The 14,176-nt window shown below is 40.4% G+C and overlaps 5 protein-coding genes across 5 annotated transcripts; 1 reads left to right on the top strand and 4 right to left on the bottom strand.

Moving 5' to 3' along the window:
* Positions 1-100: 100 nt before the first annotated feature.
* On the bottom strand, positions 101-5,109 carry GCK72_002535 (uncharacterized protein; the record flags this gene model as incomplete). Its single annotated transcript, XM_053723479.1, has 9 exons — positions 101-353; positions 403-953; positions 996-1,241; positions 1,287-1,508; positions 1,554-1,775; positions 1,821-3,515; positions 3,561-4,404; positions 4,450-5,000; positions 5,062-5,109. The coding sequence occupies 9 exons, from the start codon at positions 5,107-5,109 to the stop codon at positions 101-103; spliced, it is 4,632 nt and encodes a 1,543-aa protein (XP_053592124.1).
* Positions 5,110-5,775: 666 nt separating this feature from the next.
* On the bottom strand, positions 5,776-6,437 carry GCK72_002534 (uncharacterized protein; the record flags this gene model as incomplete). Its single annotated transcript, XM_053723478.1, has 3 exons — positions 5,776-5,892; positions 5,939-6,115; positions 6,162-6,437. The coding sequence occupies 3 exons, from the start codon at positions 6,435-6,437 to the stop codon at positions 5,776-5,778; spliced, it is 570 nt and encodes a 189-aa protein (XP_053592123.1).
* Positions 6,438-6,769: 332 nt separating this feature from the next.
* Positions 6,770-7,255, bottom strand: GCK72_002533 (uncharacterized protein; the record flags this gene model as incomplete). Its single annotated transcript, XM_003111979.2, has 2 exons — positions 6,770-6,979; positions 7,139-7,255. 2 exons carry the CDS (start codon positions 7,253-7,255, stop codon positions 6,770-6,772), a joined length of 327 nt encoding a protein of 108 aa, XP_003112027.1.
* A 2,494-nt stretch (positions 7,256-9,749) lies between these two features.
* GCK72_002532 (uncharacterized protein) lies at positions 9,750-11,884 on the top strand (the record flags this gene model as incomplete). The annotated part of the gene is made up of 6 exons (XM_003112178.2): positions 9,750-9,850; positions 9,955-10,039; positions 10,090-10,203; positions 10,362-10,595; positions 10,647-11,690; positions 11,756-11,884. The coding sequence occupies 6 exons, from the start codon at positions 9,750-9,752 to the stop codon at positions 11,882-11,884; spliced, it is 1,707 nt and encodes a 568-aa protein (XP_003112226.2).
* Positions 11,885-13,777: 1,893 nt separating this feature from the next.
* Positions 13,778-14,173, bottom strand: GCK72_002531 (uncharacterized protein; the record flags this gene model as incomplete). Its single annotated transcript, XM_003111871.2, has 2 exons — positions 13,778-14,011; positions 14,063-14,173. The coding sequence occupies 2 exons, from the start codon at positions 14,171-14,173 to the stop codon at positions 13,778-13,780; spliced, it is 345 nt and encodes a 114-aa protein (XP_003111919.2).
* Between the last annotated feature and the right edge of the window lie 3 nt (positions 14,174-14,176).

The following is a 14,176-nucleotide window of genomic DNA, read 5'->3' as shown; positions in this document are numbered from 1 at the left end:
TATCGAAGATGAGTACATTTGACATTAAAATAGGGGGGTTCTGGATATTTCGATATGGCACAGAGAGGTTAGCATCGTTAATCGAGTAATGCAAGTAGAATTATTGCTGCTGACAATTCGATCGATTCTTTTTTGACGGAGTTTCGATCGCAGACTTCTCATGAGCATGGTCGTCTGGATGAAGCATTGTTGCGGAGGCGACGTTCATCGTCTTATCCTGTCGAGCGGTTTGATTGAACGACTTCTGATGAGCCTGGGAGGAGTTTGGTTGGAAGGAGTCTTGGGCATCCTCGAATCCATCTTCACTGATTGGTGGCTCCATGTGTGAGCTTTCACGGCTCAGTGGTTTCACACTGAAATTATATAAATTATTATCAGATCCTCACGAAAAACGTAACATACTTGAGTCTAGCCTGTTGAATGAGTCCCAAAACTTTCGGTGGTGACTTGACACCTTTCAACTGCTTGATTTCAGCTTCCAACTTCGAAATCTGCTCCTTATATCCACTTTCTTCATCGTCAAACTCATCGCAGACCTTCTCCAGTCTCTCTATTTCCTTTTCAGCTTTCTTCAATTTAGCATCAAGAGCAGCAATCTGACTTTTGGCTTCTTCAAGGGCGGCGCTCTGCTCATTCTTCTCGTCTTGAATGATAGTGATATCGTGGTGAGCATTCTCCTCAACTTCTTCAACGCGTCGCTTCGACTCTTCCAACTTCTCAGCCATCTCCTTCATCTGTTGTTGCATTTGAGTCAATGATGCAGTCATCGTTCCTATATTCATTGCTTGTGCTTTCCACTCGTTGGCCTCATTGAGCCGTTCCTCGAACTGACGAGACATAGTTTCGATACGAGACTCAAGAGTGACGACAGTGTTTTCTTTGGAGGAAAGCGCTTGCTCGGCTGCTTCAAGTTTCTCGTTGCTTTGTTGAAGATCTTGTTGGAGTACAGATTTCTAAAAATATTGAATATGAAAAAGATGTTTTGGTAAAATAACCTCGCTCTCCACATTTTGTTTCATCTGTTCTAACTGTTCACGAGCCTGTTCGAGTAGATTATCTTTTTCAGTCTTCATCTCTTCAGCTGCCTTCTGTGCAACAATGACAGATGCCTCTAACTCGTCGATACGAGAAATAAGCTCCTGAGATTTCAACTCGGCAGAGTGTTTCGAGTCATCGAATGCTTGAATAGTAGATTGAAGGTGGGAAATCTGATCTTGATACTGCTCAGCTTGGTTCGTGAGCTAAATATAAAAATAAAACGATTATTTATCAAAAACGACACTGACCTCGGCCTCCTGCTTCTCAATTCTAGCAATAGACTCTTCTATTTGCACCTTTTGGTCTAAAATTGTCTTCTGATAACTTTCAACTTCCTCCTTGAGCTTTTCGATCATTTGTTGATTACTCTCCTCAGCTCCTCTAGTCAGACTGTTCGAGGCTTCAATTTCTTGAATTGTCGATTGCAGTTTTTCCAGTTGTTCTTGATGTTGCGCGGATTGGATGGATAGCTGAAAATTTCAATTTTACTGAAACACTCTAAAAATTATATCAACCTCAGTCTCATACTTCTCGACTCTTGCCACCGCCTCATCGAGTTGCTCCTTCTGTTCTGAAATCGTCTTTTGGGAGTTCTCAACTTCGGAAGTCAGCTGTTGAATAGTTTGTTTTGTGTTCTCTTCGGCTCCTTTAAAAAGATTGAACGATGCTTCGAATTCTTGGATCGTTGACTGAAGTTGCTCGAGTTGTTCTTGATTGAGCTTGACTTGAGCAATAAACTGAACATTTAAATACTTTCAATGACATTATACTTTTTCACTTACATCAGCTTCTTGTTTTTCCATTTTAGCAAGTTGCTCTTTCTGCTGTGAAATCATTCTATGTGAACTCTCCACTTCCGCCCTGAGCTCCTGAATAGTCTCCTGATTGATAATTTCAGCTCCAGTGAGTTCAGTGCGAACGTTTTCGAGTTCTCCGGTCAGTTCAACAATTTTCGATTGAAGATCGAGAGTATCAGTGGCCTTTTGTTGCGACTCATTGATTTTAACATTTAACTCGGATACTTTGCATTCATGTTGCTCACGAAGCTCATGAATTGCTGCTTCGCGTCGTTCTACTTTATGACGAGTTGATTCGAGTTCTGCGTTAATTCGATCCTTTTCGTCTTTTTGATTCGACAAATCTTGTTCCAGAGATGCCAAGGAAGACTCTAACTCTTGGATTCGAGTTTCCAAAGTCAGCTTATTCTGGTCAAGCTCTTCTTTCTTTTGAGAAATAATGTTAAGTTCTGAACTAAGAGATTCGCGAGCAGCGACATGTTGGGCTTCCACAGTTTCCTTCTCTCCTCTGAACTCATCAATCAACTTCGTTGCGGCTTCAAGTTGAACCCGAAGAGACTCTTCTGATGAACGCAACTCTTGGATTGTCACCGTTGAAGTCTCAAGTTGTTTCTCCAAATCGTTCACCGATGCAGATGTTTGATGAGCAATTTCCAATTGAGCTTGGAGGTCCTCAATCATAGCGACGGAACCGTCGACTTCTGAACGCAGAGCTTCGCTGATATTAGAAGATTGACGGAGAGCGTCGAGAGATGCTTCGAGTTCTTGAATCTTAACTTGTGAAGACTGTTCTTTCTGAGCTGCATTTTCCTTCTCCTCTTCAAGTGCTTTGATGTTAGCCCACAATCCTTGATTCTCCTCCTCAGCTTGCTTCAACTTGTCTTGATACTCGCTACTCGTCTCCTCTCTAAGAACTGATTCTTTCTGCGTCTCCTCCAACTTGTTCTTCGCCTCCTGAAGATCTTTCTTGCACTCTTCAACGACTTCTTCGAGTGATTTACGAGCGGCTTCATGTTCTTGAACAGTCAGTTCAAGATGTCTAATCTTCGCACAGCTTCCTTCCTCCTCGATATCAAATTCTTGCCGAGCAGCTTCGATCTCAGTTTGGAGACAGAGAATTTCCTTGTCGGAATTCTCATTTTTCTGGCGCAACGCATCCATCTGTTCTGTAAGCGAATCAAGAGAAGCGACGAGCTCGTGAACTCTAGCTTCCGATGCAACCAATTGTTCCTTTAATGTCGATGTCTCCTCCGAGCTGAGCTTGACCTCATCTAACTGCATGTGAGCTGCTTCGAGAGCAATATTGAGCTCATCGACTTTAGCTTTCGAAGATTCGAGTTCAGATACTTTCTGCGAGTTTTCAGCCAGCACTTGTTGAAGAGCATTCATTGAATCTGTCAACTCGATAACCATGCTCGCCTTCTGTTCCAATTCTATTTGAATTCCGTCGAAGTTTTGTTTATTGACTTCCAATGCAGACTCCAATTCCTGAATTCTAGCTTCTGCAGTCTCGTACTTTCCTTCTAGTTCCTTGTTGACGCCAGAATTATCGCGAGCAGACTCCAACTGTTGTTCCAATGAAGCCATTTCGGAGATCATGAGCTTTCTGTTCTCTTCCAGTTCTTGTTCGAGCTCAGTGACACGGGCATTGTTGGCTACCTCTTCGCGGAGTTTTGCAATCTGAAAGATGATATTTAAATCTAAAATAATTAAATCATTGATTACTTCTTCCATCAGTTCCGCAACTTTTTCCTTAACTTCATTGAGTTCAACTATCTTCTCTTGAGCTTCGATCGCGGCTGCTTCTTGTTTGGCAGAGAAATCAGCATGGAGAATATCCTTGTTTTCGACAGCTTGAATTGCTTCCGCTTCAAGTTCTTGTATCTTCTTTTGAAGAGTTTCAATCTCTTGAGTTAGCAGGTTTGACTGTGAATTTTCAGATAGTTGTGATTCAAGAAGCGTAATTTCATTCATGAGCATTGTGCGAACAACTTCGTGTTCGGCCTTCAAATCGTCCAGTTTCGTGGAAGAGCACAACTCCTGACGAACACGTTCAACCTCCTCATTAGCTTCCTGAACTTTCTTCTCCATCTCAGTCGTTTTCCGCTGTAACTCCTCAATTTCTTGTCGTGCATTAGTGAGCTGAGCCGAGTTTTCGAGTTTGAAATTTTCAAATTCGTGGACCCGGTCCTGATGTTCAGCTGAATTTTGTTGCATTGCATCAACATTCACAGCTTTCTGAGTGAGCTCTTCAATCCGGCTGCTGAGTTCAGCGAGTTGCTTCTCTAGTTGTTGCTTCTCCTCGTCTGGCTCTTCCAACTTTGTTTTCAGCTCATCAGCGATTTGTTGCAGTGACTTTTCTCTTTCCTTCGCTGCTTCACGGTCGGATTTCGCCTTTTTATTAGCTGCATCCATTTGTTGCATCAACAGTTGCTCTTCGAAAATACGAGATTGATTGATCTCCTGCATCTCCTTACGATGCATTTCTTTGAGGTTCTCGATCTTCTCTTGAAGTTCTTTGACAGTCACTTCATGCTCAACTTTTTGCTCGAGGATCTCGAATTCGTACCTGAATTGTTGTATTAACTGTATGAAATAAGAGATGTGCACTTACAGAGAATAATCAATATGAGGCTTCGCATTTCCAAGTGGCGACTGAATTGATTCAACAGAATGAGTATCAATTGTCTCCAGTCCCATTTCAGATCCTAAATGAAGTGCCGTGGGAGCAGTAGGTGTTGAATCATCTCCCATAACAATTGGACTAGGAACACGAGGAGCTGTAGGAGTTGTCAGTGTCTCATGAAGGAACACTTTCTCTTGGAAGTTGCTTGCCAAAGTGATATCTGCGTTAGTCTCATCGCTTTCGTCTACCATGCTCAAGTCTTTCGTAGAGTTTGCTGAAGTTCCAGCGGAGTAAAGTTCGGTCTCTTCTAGATTGGGATCCACTTCGGATCCACGATAGATGGTTGAAGCATCCGTGGCATCCAAAGTAATATCCTCCGAAGCTGCAGAGTTCGGACGGGAATCTGTTTCGATTCGAGTCTCCTCCAAATTTGAATCTGCTAGGTTATGAAATGCATTTCCGAAAAGTCGTTTGGGCTCTTTGCCGATACGCGATTTTGGAGTCGCAGCCGAGAATGGTGACTCGATTTGCTGCCGTTTCTGAAAACATCGTTTATAATGAAAATTGTAGAAGACTTTGGAAAAATTCAAGCAAACGTACTTTTCCTTGTGGCTTGTTTTCATCGTTGAAAGACTCGGAAGTGTCCATGATTTGGTTTCGAGAATGAATAAATCGATTCACCTGCCAATTTGAACAAATTGAAATTGAGAAAGTACGAAGAATAATGTAGAGCACTATGTTTCACGGGAAAATAAAGAGCAAATGTCAAGGTTATTCGTTTACGAAGACAAGAAATAACAACGAAGAAAATCGAGAACAACAATTCGCACAGAACTTATCTGCGACTTTAGAGACGGAAAACTGTATTTTTAACTATAAAACTCTCAGCTTGCAGAGAGATAAAATCTGATTCAGCTGAGAGGCGCCAACAATTTGAACTCAAATGTTTCCCGCCACTCTGTTTTCTCGTCCACGCTGTCTCGCGCTCTTCCACGGCCACCAGTTTGTATTGAAAAAAAGCGGGCGCTTGAATGAATGAATTGGGAACAAGCTGATGGTTTGAAAAGTATTTTTAAAAACTATGCAGATGTTCTCCGAAGGCTCTAAAAACTATCTCAGTAAAATCGCTCGAAAGCTTAAAATATTCATTTGTGAAATATGGATGAAGAATACAAGAATTTTCAGGTTGAGAGATTGAGAGATTGACACGGGTGATTGATTGAGATACTTGTTTTGAGCGGATTGAGGTGGGAAGTTAATAAATGACAACGTGTTAAAAACTGCGTAATAATAAAGTGGTTATCTTCTTTTTTGTTAATTCAAAAACTCGAAAAAGTTCCATGTTTCAGTGCGTGGGCCGCATACTTGTGCCAGGATTGCCATGCATGTGTGAATTCCGAAAGAAATACATGGAACAGTGTCGGCGAAGCCCTGAAATAGAGTTTGACGATTTCAGTTTTTATATAATAACACATACCGTGTCCTGAATCACACTGATCAACATTCCAGTCACGAAAATATTAGAAACGACTGGAATTGAAATACTGATGATTCGGTTTCTATCGTAGTAGTACGTGCCGGTTTGTCCCATCATAGCCATTCCCATGAACAATATATAGAATACGATATTGGTCATGTACAGTAATCCTGACCACTGAAAATTAAATTTCTTATAAACTTTGTATTTTGAGTGTTCTTACCGCCCATTTAATTTCCAACAAGTAGTGATTCAGAACAACAAGAACTGAACAAACTGCCATTCCAATATTTCCAGCAAGGGCATTGGTGCGACGAGTGTACTTCGGTGCAATGACACACACTCCCAGGAATAAACAAAAAATTGATCCGATGTAAATTATCCAATCCACCTTGAAACGATGTAGTCCTATTCGAACATTAGCATTTAGATCAGGATGAAGCCACGTGTAGAAGTATACACTAAACATGAGCCCCAGAATGTTGATGAGACTGGCCATCCTAAGAAAGAATTATTAATTTTTCAACAGGTGAATTTTTCAATAAAATCTGTATAGTGGAGAAGACTCGCTAGAGAAAAATTTTTGTTATTAATAAGCCGTATTGAATTTCTTTTCTATAAACGCAGCTTTTCCCTATGGAACCGTTGGAAAGTGAAAAAAGAAATAATAAAAGCCGCTCCAACAGAAAACAATTGCGATGGCTAGTAATTGCCGCGTTTTTAGATCAAAACGAATGTATAATGAAATGTTTATTGATCTACCTACCGAACACAATTTGAGAAAAAACTTTTAAATCAACGATAACAGAAAAACTGAAGTTTGAAGAACTTTCACGAGAAAGATGGTCCTTGACCGAATCCACCGCCCATTCCACCTGATGATGCCATTTCTTCCTGAAGACGCTTTTGGAGAGTTTGTGAGACAAGATTCCACGATTCCATGAAACGGTCCATGCACCTCTGAAGGCATTGTTTCTCTCCGCTTGCTAACGAACTTCCTGGGGCTGTGATGCATTTGTTCGTGCACTTTTCCGAAATATCCTGAAATAATACATTTTAACGAAAAAATCTTTTGAAATTTCATCATGAATCTTTTTGAATTCAGCCATCACAACATTGTTCTATTTTTCTGTCTCATCTGCTCGTCGTATAAAAGCCACGAATCAATCATTCATGGCCTTAATCGATCATCTCACTTACTGTGACAAGATTCTGCGCGTTGGCGAGGGCAGCCTGCTGTTTGACTCCGGAGATCACTTGCTCTTGCTGTTCAGGCGACAGCTTCTTCAGCGTTTCCACATCGAGCAATTGATCCATTTCTCTCCTGAAATTTGAGCACTCACTATCAGTTGTTGAAATAGTTTGTTTAACAAGAAAATGAAAAATGGACGCATGCAAAAAATAAAATAAAATTCACTGGACTAAGAAGTTGCGAACTTTCTAGTCCGCCAGCCACTCCAAACCCCGCGATGCTTGAATGAGAAAGTTTTGTGAGTGTGTTTGTTCATTCTCTTTCTCTTTTTTCTGCCTCTCTCACATTCCTCTCTCTTTTTTTTTGTGTAGGAGGAGAACGAAAAGTGATGCGTTGAAACAAAAAAAAATCATTTCGAAATAGTTTCGAAAACGTTATCCCTATTTTGATTGTTCGTCCTTTTCTAGTACACCCCGAAAGAATCAAACTCATGTCGTATAAGCTCAATTTCCGTTTCATCAACAAACAACAAACAATATTTTTTGAATGAAAGTACACATAATTTCAACTCTTTCCGCCTTTTGTTCATTCATTCCAAGGTCATTCCTCTTTTTCTAATTGCGCCGCCTTCTTTGCGATTTTCGAATTCAATTCGTTGCGAATTCTGTGTCTCTTTCTTGGTAATTTGTTGCCATTTCAATGAGTGTCGCCGATTTTTGATCACTCAGAGCAAAAGAAAAACTGCCTTAGTTTTGAAGAATTAGTTTCAGTATTAAGTATATGAGATTTGGAATCTTCATAAATCCAAATAATATATTTGGATATGATGTTATAATCGGAGTCGTATTGACAAACGTTGCGAAACCAGTCTAATCTCTCGTAATCCAATATGCCCTTTGAAGATGTTTCACCCTATCGCTTCCTTTCATTTTCTCACAATAGATTTCAAATGTCTCTTTTCCCAAGGCCACAAGTGGATAGGCTATATATTTACATCTGGTCCGTTAATTTATGCAGAAATTTTCCATCATGTAGGATTTGTAAACTCGAATTTTTCATTTGTTCTCCGTATTTTGATTGAATATCTCTTCTCTCTTTTTTCCACTCGATTTAATGCGCTTGTTTTTCACTGATTTAATGTAACAACGAGGGAGGGAAAATACGTCGAGACTCATTTTTCTCATTCCTTTTCATTCAGATTAATATTTTAGGAATCGATTGCTTTCCTTTCTTCTTCTGCACATCTCCAACGCGACGCTACGTGTGAATGTGAGAAAATGCCTTGTCTTCTATTGATTTATTGTCTTTTGTTTTCCCGCGTCAACGTTGTGGTTGCTCTGCCAGATGCCGTCTTTTGAGAATTCATTCATCCTGTGTCAAATACGTCTGGTCGACCTTTCTCTCTTTTCGTCTTTCAGATGTTTGGCCTTCTCTCTTTTTCTCTATCCTACTCTCTCATTTACGCTCACTATTTTTCTTTGAATAGGCATGTTGCCAAGTTATGTGTTTGTATGTTGTTTACCATATACACTCATTTCTTCTCACTCTCTGTTTCTCGAGTCTCTGTGCCTATGAGCATAAAAAACGAAAGAAAAATGCTTAAGAGTGTGCCCATTGAGAGAGAAGAGACGAGAGAGCACGCACACTGCGCGCAACTCGCAAGAGCCGAGACCTCTGCCCTTCGAATGTGCTTGGAGCGTTTTTCTCGTTTTTGAACCCAGCAAGACCTCGTATATTTCACCTCACGATGCAACGTTTTTACACTTTTTGTGTAATTTGATATCCTATCTAATATCTTATCAGTTCAAATGAATTCCACTATGCAGTATTCGAACTTATTTGATTGATTGGTTTCCGAAATTCTTTCTTCATTTTTCGAAATTTGTTACTTTCAAATTGACACGACACGGACGGTCAACCCAGACTAAACAAGTAACGCGAGAAAATGCGTTTCTTTGATTCTCTCCTGTTCATACGGTCTTATCCTTTTCCAATCGGCAATTTCGCACCGCACCGAAATTTTCGTAAATTTCGGCAAACGAAAATGTTTCCAAAATATTATCCGACGAAGATTGTTCTGAAATGTACTTTTTGATGTGCATCGAAAGTTTATTGAAGGTTAAAGTTGAAGGTGCCTCTGTCGATTTACGGGCGTGGTCTCGTAGCGCTCACCTCGCGCCCGCTAAAATTCAAATTTCTAGCGTTTTCGTTTTCTCTGCGCTCTCTTGATTATGCACTGTCTTGTTTTTCTCATCTTGACTTGCTTCAACTTGAGAAGTTAAAATTCATTTTTTAAATAGAGAAAACAGGGACATTTACGAATACTGCCATTCTCCATTTTTAAGGTCACTCGGCGCGCCGTAACTCTCAAAGTACCAGCATCGGCCAAATTTTCGACAAACATTTCTCGTCGAAAGTGGTATACAACGAAGGCCATACGTATGCGTGTTGCCACGCTTCCTCCAGACATGAGAGTTTTTGTTATATAAAATTTTTTATCACCAAATATCAAAATGTTGACTCATCTTTCTATGGCGCCCATGATGTTCTCTTCCTATCTTCGTTTTCTTGCTGATACATTTTCAACAGCATCTTTTTTTCAGGGAAAAAACAATAACAATGTCGACTACGCGTAAAAGTACCCGTAGTTCTCGGATCGTTTCTCTAGAGCGTTCTGCCAATTCATCGCTCAGCAACGGCGGAGCTGGAGATGATTCCTTGTGAGTTCATCTTTTTTCTCTGCACCCTCCGGTTGTTGCTTAAAGCAACTTCCTTTATATTCACTCTGAACACTATAATTTGTATTCAGTAAAATGCCTTTCAGCGGATCCACGACATTGGAAACTTCCCGTCTCCAAGAGAAAGATCACTTGACGTCTCTCAACAGTCGTCTCGCCCAGTATATTGATGTAAGTTTTTTTTTTCTATTATTGGAAAAATTTAATTACTTGATTTTTAGAAAGTGCGTCAACTTGAACAAGAGAACAACCGCCTTCAAGTTCAAATTCGCGATATTGAAGTAGTGGAGAAAACTGAAAAATCGAACTTGGCCGATCGCTTCGAGGCCGAAAAGGTGATTTTCTTATGTGCTCTTATGAGTTGTGCAGTGTGGGAAACTAATACTGCTTGCTCTATTTCCCTTTCGGGGGTAAAAGTATCAAGACAAACATCGCTCGATTTGGACGAGCGATAAGTGTTGAGAAAGAGATTAGTATTATTTCTTGTTTTCAGGCTCGTCTTCGCCGTGCTCTCGATTTGGCTCAAGACGAGCTCGCAAAGTACAAGATCGAATATGATGCTGCGAAGGTTGAGGTCAAGAAATTGAAGCCACAAGTCGAAAAGCTTGAAAGAGAACTGGCTGGAGCCGAAGAGCAGGCCCTCCATGCCCAATCAATTGCTGACCAAAGTCAAGCTAAACAAAAGACCCTTCAAGCTCGCAACGACAAGTTGGTCGTAGAGAATGATGTAAGATAAATATAATTAATTGATTGTTTTTTAATATGCAAATAATTTCAGGACCTCAAAAAGCAAAACATCACTCTTCGCGACACCGTTGAAGGCCTCAAAAGAGCTGTCGAAGACGAAACTCTTCTTCGTACTGCTGCCAACAACAAAATTAAGGCTTTGGAAGAAGATCTCGCTTTTGCTCTCCAACAACACAAGGGAGAGATGGAAGAAATTCGTCACAAGAGACAAGTTGACATGACAACCTACGCCAAACAAATCAATGATGAGTACCAATCGAAGCTTCAAGATCAAATCGCTGAGATGCGCGCTCAATTCCAGAACAATTTGGCTCAAAACAAGGCCGCATTCGAAGATGCTTACAAGAATAAGTTGAACGATGCTCGTGAGCGACAGGAAGCTGCCGTTTCCGAGGCTCTCCATCTTCGTGCCCGCGTTCGTGATTTAGAGACTTCAAGCAGCGGAAATGCTTCTTTGATCGAAAGACTCCGTTCAGAACTCGAAACCTTGAAGCGATCATTCCAAGAGAAGCTTGATGATAAAGACGCTCGTATTTCTGAGCTCAACCAAGAAATTGAGCGTATGATGAGCGAGTTCCACGATCTTCTCGATGTCAAGATTCAGTTGGATTCCGAGTTGAAGACTTATCAAGCTTTGCTCGAAGGGGAAGAGGAACGTCTCAATCTCACTCAAGATAATTCGAAGAATGCTTCGGTTCACCACGTCTCTTTCTCAACTGGAGGTGGTGCCAGCGCTCAACGTGGTGTTAAGCGTCGTCGTGTTGTCGAAGTAAACGGAGAAGATCAAGATATCGATTATCTTAACAGACGCTCCAAACTCAACAAGGAGACCATCGGACCAGTTGGAATTGACGAGGTTGACGAGGAAGGAAAGTGGGTCCGCGTTGCCAATAACTCTGACGAAGAGCAATCGATCGGAGGATTCAAATTAGTTGTCAAAGCTGGAAACAAAGAAGCCTCGTTCCAATTCTCATCTCGCATGAAGCTCCAAGCACACGCCAGTGCGACAGTTTGGTCCGCTGAATCAGGAGCCGTCCACAGCCCACCAGATACCTACGTAATGAAGAAACAACAGGTTTGTTTAATTTTTGGTTTTTAATATATCGTAAAGTTATTTTTCTAAAATATTTCTAATTACAGTGGCCAATCGGAGAAAACCCATCTGCTCGCCTTGAGGATAGCGAAGGAGATACCGTCTCTTCAATCACCGTCGAGCTCAGCGAATCTTCCGATCCATCTGACCCAGCCGATCGTTGCTCTATCATGTAAAATACCACCATTCATGATTCTTCTAACTCGTACCTCATCAAATCTCTTAATATTCCTTCCTGTTGCGTTGTCTTAGAGTTGTACACCGATCTTCTCCACTTTTTTTCTGTCCCCTACGTTTTAACCATGTTCTTGTTGTTAATATACTAGAATTTGGCAATATTTTTGCTGAAAGGAAATTTGAAATCTCAAAATTTCACTGCCCCCCACTCTTTCTCTCCAAGAACACACCTTTCATTGAGAATAGAAACAATTCCCTATCATTTGAATTCACAAAGACCACTTTTTTCCAGAATGTAGAATTATCGTCTCTTTCTTTTTACCCACTCCAGAAAAAATCATTTCCTCGTCTTTTCACCCTGATATCCCTCTAATTTACTGATCGGTGGCACTCTTTATAAACATTTTAAAGTGTATTTCGTCTATTTAACCTCAAACATGAACTTTTCATTTAAAAATGGTGTCTTTGCCCAGTTTTTGGTTTCTTCCGAAAATTTCTGTTTGAGAACGAGAATGAGAAGGAACATATGTAATTATTACGCCTAAGTGGCGATTAGACCAACTGTTTTCTTTATTCACTGCCTCTATTCACTATTGAGCACAAATGAGCACTTGCAGATAACAGTCGGGTTGAGTGAGGCCATTGCATCATCCAATAAATGAACAGATAATGGAAGTCTCGATGAATATGGTAATTAATTTTCGTATCTAGAAAAGTATTAGTTTACAAAACTAATCTAACACAGAAAGCAATTTTCCTCCGACTTCAAAGAATAGTGTCGGCAGTGTTGCTTCACACATTCAACTCATAAAATCCCTCTGAATTTATCTATTCGTTTCCCTTTTTCACACCCATTTATACCGCCATTACGGAAAATCAAACATTTCGATTAGTTTTGTCGCCTCTTTTGGAATTAGAATGAGATGGACATTTTATGTGAAATGTTGGAATGGATACGGTATCTCATTCGAAGAAAGTTGGTATTTGGGCTTCAGAATTCGGAGCTTCTTCTTGGTTTCCAAATGAGAGAGAGAGAGTCGGGAATATTTGATTTCGCGCAAATTAATATGTTCTGTTCATTATTCTTATGGCCACAACAGATAAATCATCGCCGTGTTTTGTTATTTATCTTCCCACCTGTCTATGCTTATTTTATTCTTTTGAATAGTATTACCATCTCTCAGTGCGAACACACAGCGGGATACAACTCAGCCGAAACCACCTGCGGCGACGCGTCTGCTGAATCCACTAATTGGTTAATGACCCTTACGTAACCAATATGATATGCTCTTATGTTGCTTTTTGAGCTCCTCGCGCATTTTTGACACGTTCGAGGTATGACGTGGAATGGCGCAATATGAGAAGACGGTAATTGGGTTAATGTTCTATAGTATTGTATTGGAAGAAAGGCAACGTCTTGGAGCATATACTTTTTATTATTTCAAAAGTTAGTGAATAAAGCAAGTCAAAACTAATATTAGGAAAAGTACAATAGACAGATGGAAAGTGAATAGGATTTAGGAAAGGGCTTGCCAGAGAAGAATTATTAGCAGATTACTGGTAATTAGTGGGAAGTGATTGAACAATAGAAGGAGCAAGTAGTGGCTCACCGATCAGAAAACTATGATGAAGTGATACAATCCACTGAAAAACAGACGTTTTGTTTGCATTTCAGACATTTTGACACTGGTTTTTCGAGTTTTTGAATTCGCGCCATCAGGGATTCGACCTGAAAGTTGAAATTTTGATATAAAAGAATTAGAAGATTTTGCTTTTGAAAACTTTGTTAGTGGGAGCATACCCATCTTCAACAGCAGGAATTATATACTAAAGTTGTCAAATGTTGTCAAATGTTGAGAGCCACGTGCTTCAATGTTTCATTCGTTAGATCATTACTGTACCTTCGCATTAGCTGCATTCAGTTCTATTTGGAGTTTATGATTGGCATTGACAAGCTGTTTTATCCAATTTGAAGCCAACAAAAGCGTATTCGCTTTGCTCATTCGGCGACTATTTGCTTCATTTGGATACGGTAGACATTCACGAAGAGATTCGAATTCATCATTCAGCTCATGCATTCGGCGACGTTCTCTACTGTTTATGGAGTTTCGGAGTAGATTCTGTTCCTACAGATACAGTAATTTTCAGTTTCAAAAATTGAAAAGATGGAAACTCACTTGCTCATTCAGTCCTTGCATCTTCTTCCGACTTCCGCCTTCTGCTCGTTTCCTTCTCACATACGGCTCAAATTCTTCTGATTCGCCAGGTGGTGAAGCAGAAGAAGACATTGC

The sequence above is a fragment of the Caenorhabditis remanei genome, chromosome I, assembly GCF_010183535.1.
Source record: "Caenorhabditis remanei strain PX506 chromosome I, whole genome shotgun sequence".
NCBI classification, from domain to species: Eukaryota; Metazoa; Nematoda; class Chromadorea; order Rhabditida; family Rhabditidae; genus Caenorhabditis; species Caenorhabditis remanei.
The sequence above is the reverse complement of the archived record's forward strand: the minus strand, read 5'-3'. Positions and strand labels throughout refer to the sequence as shown.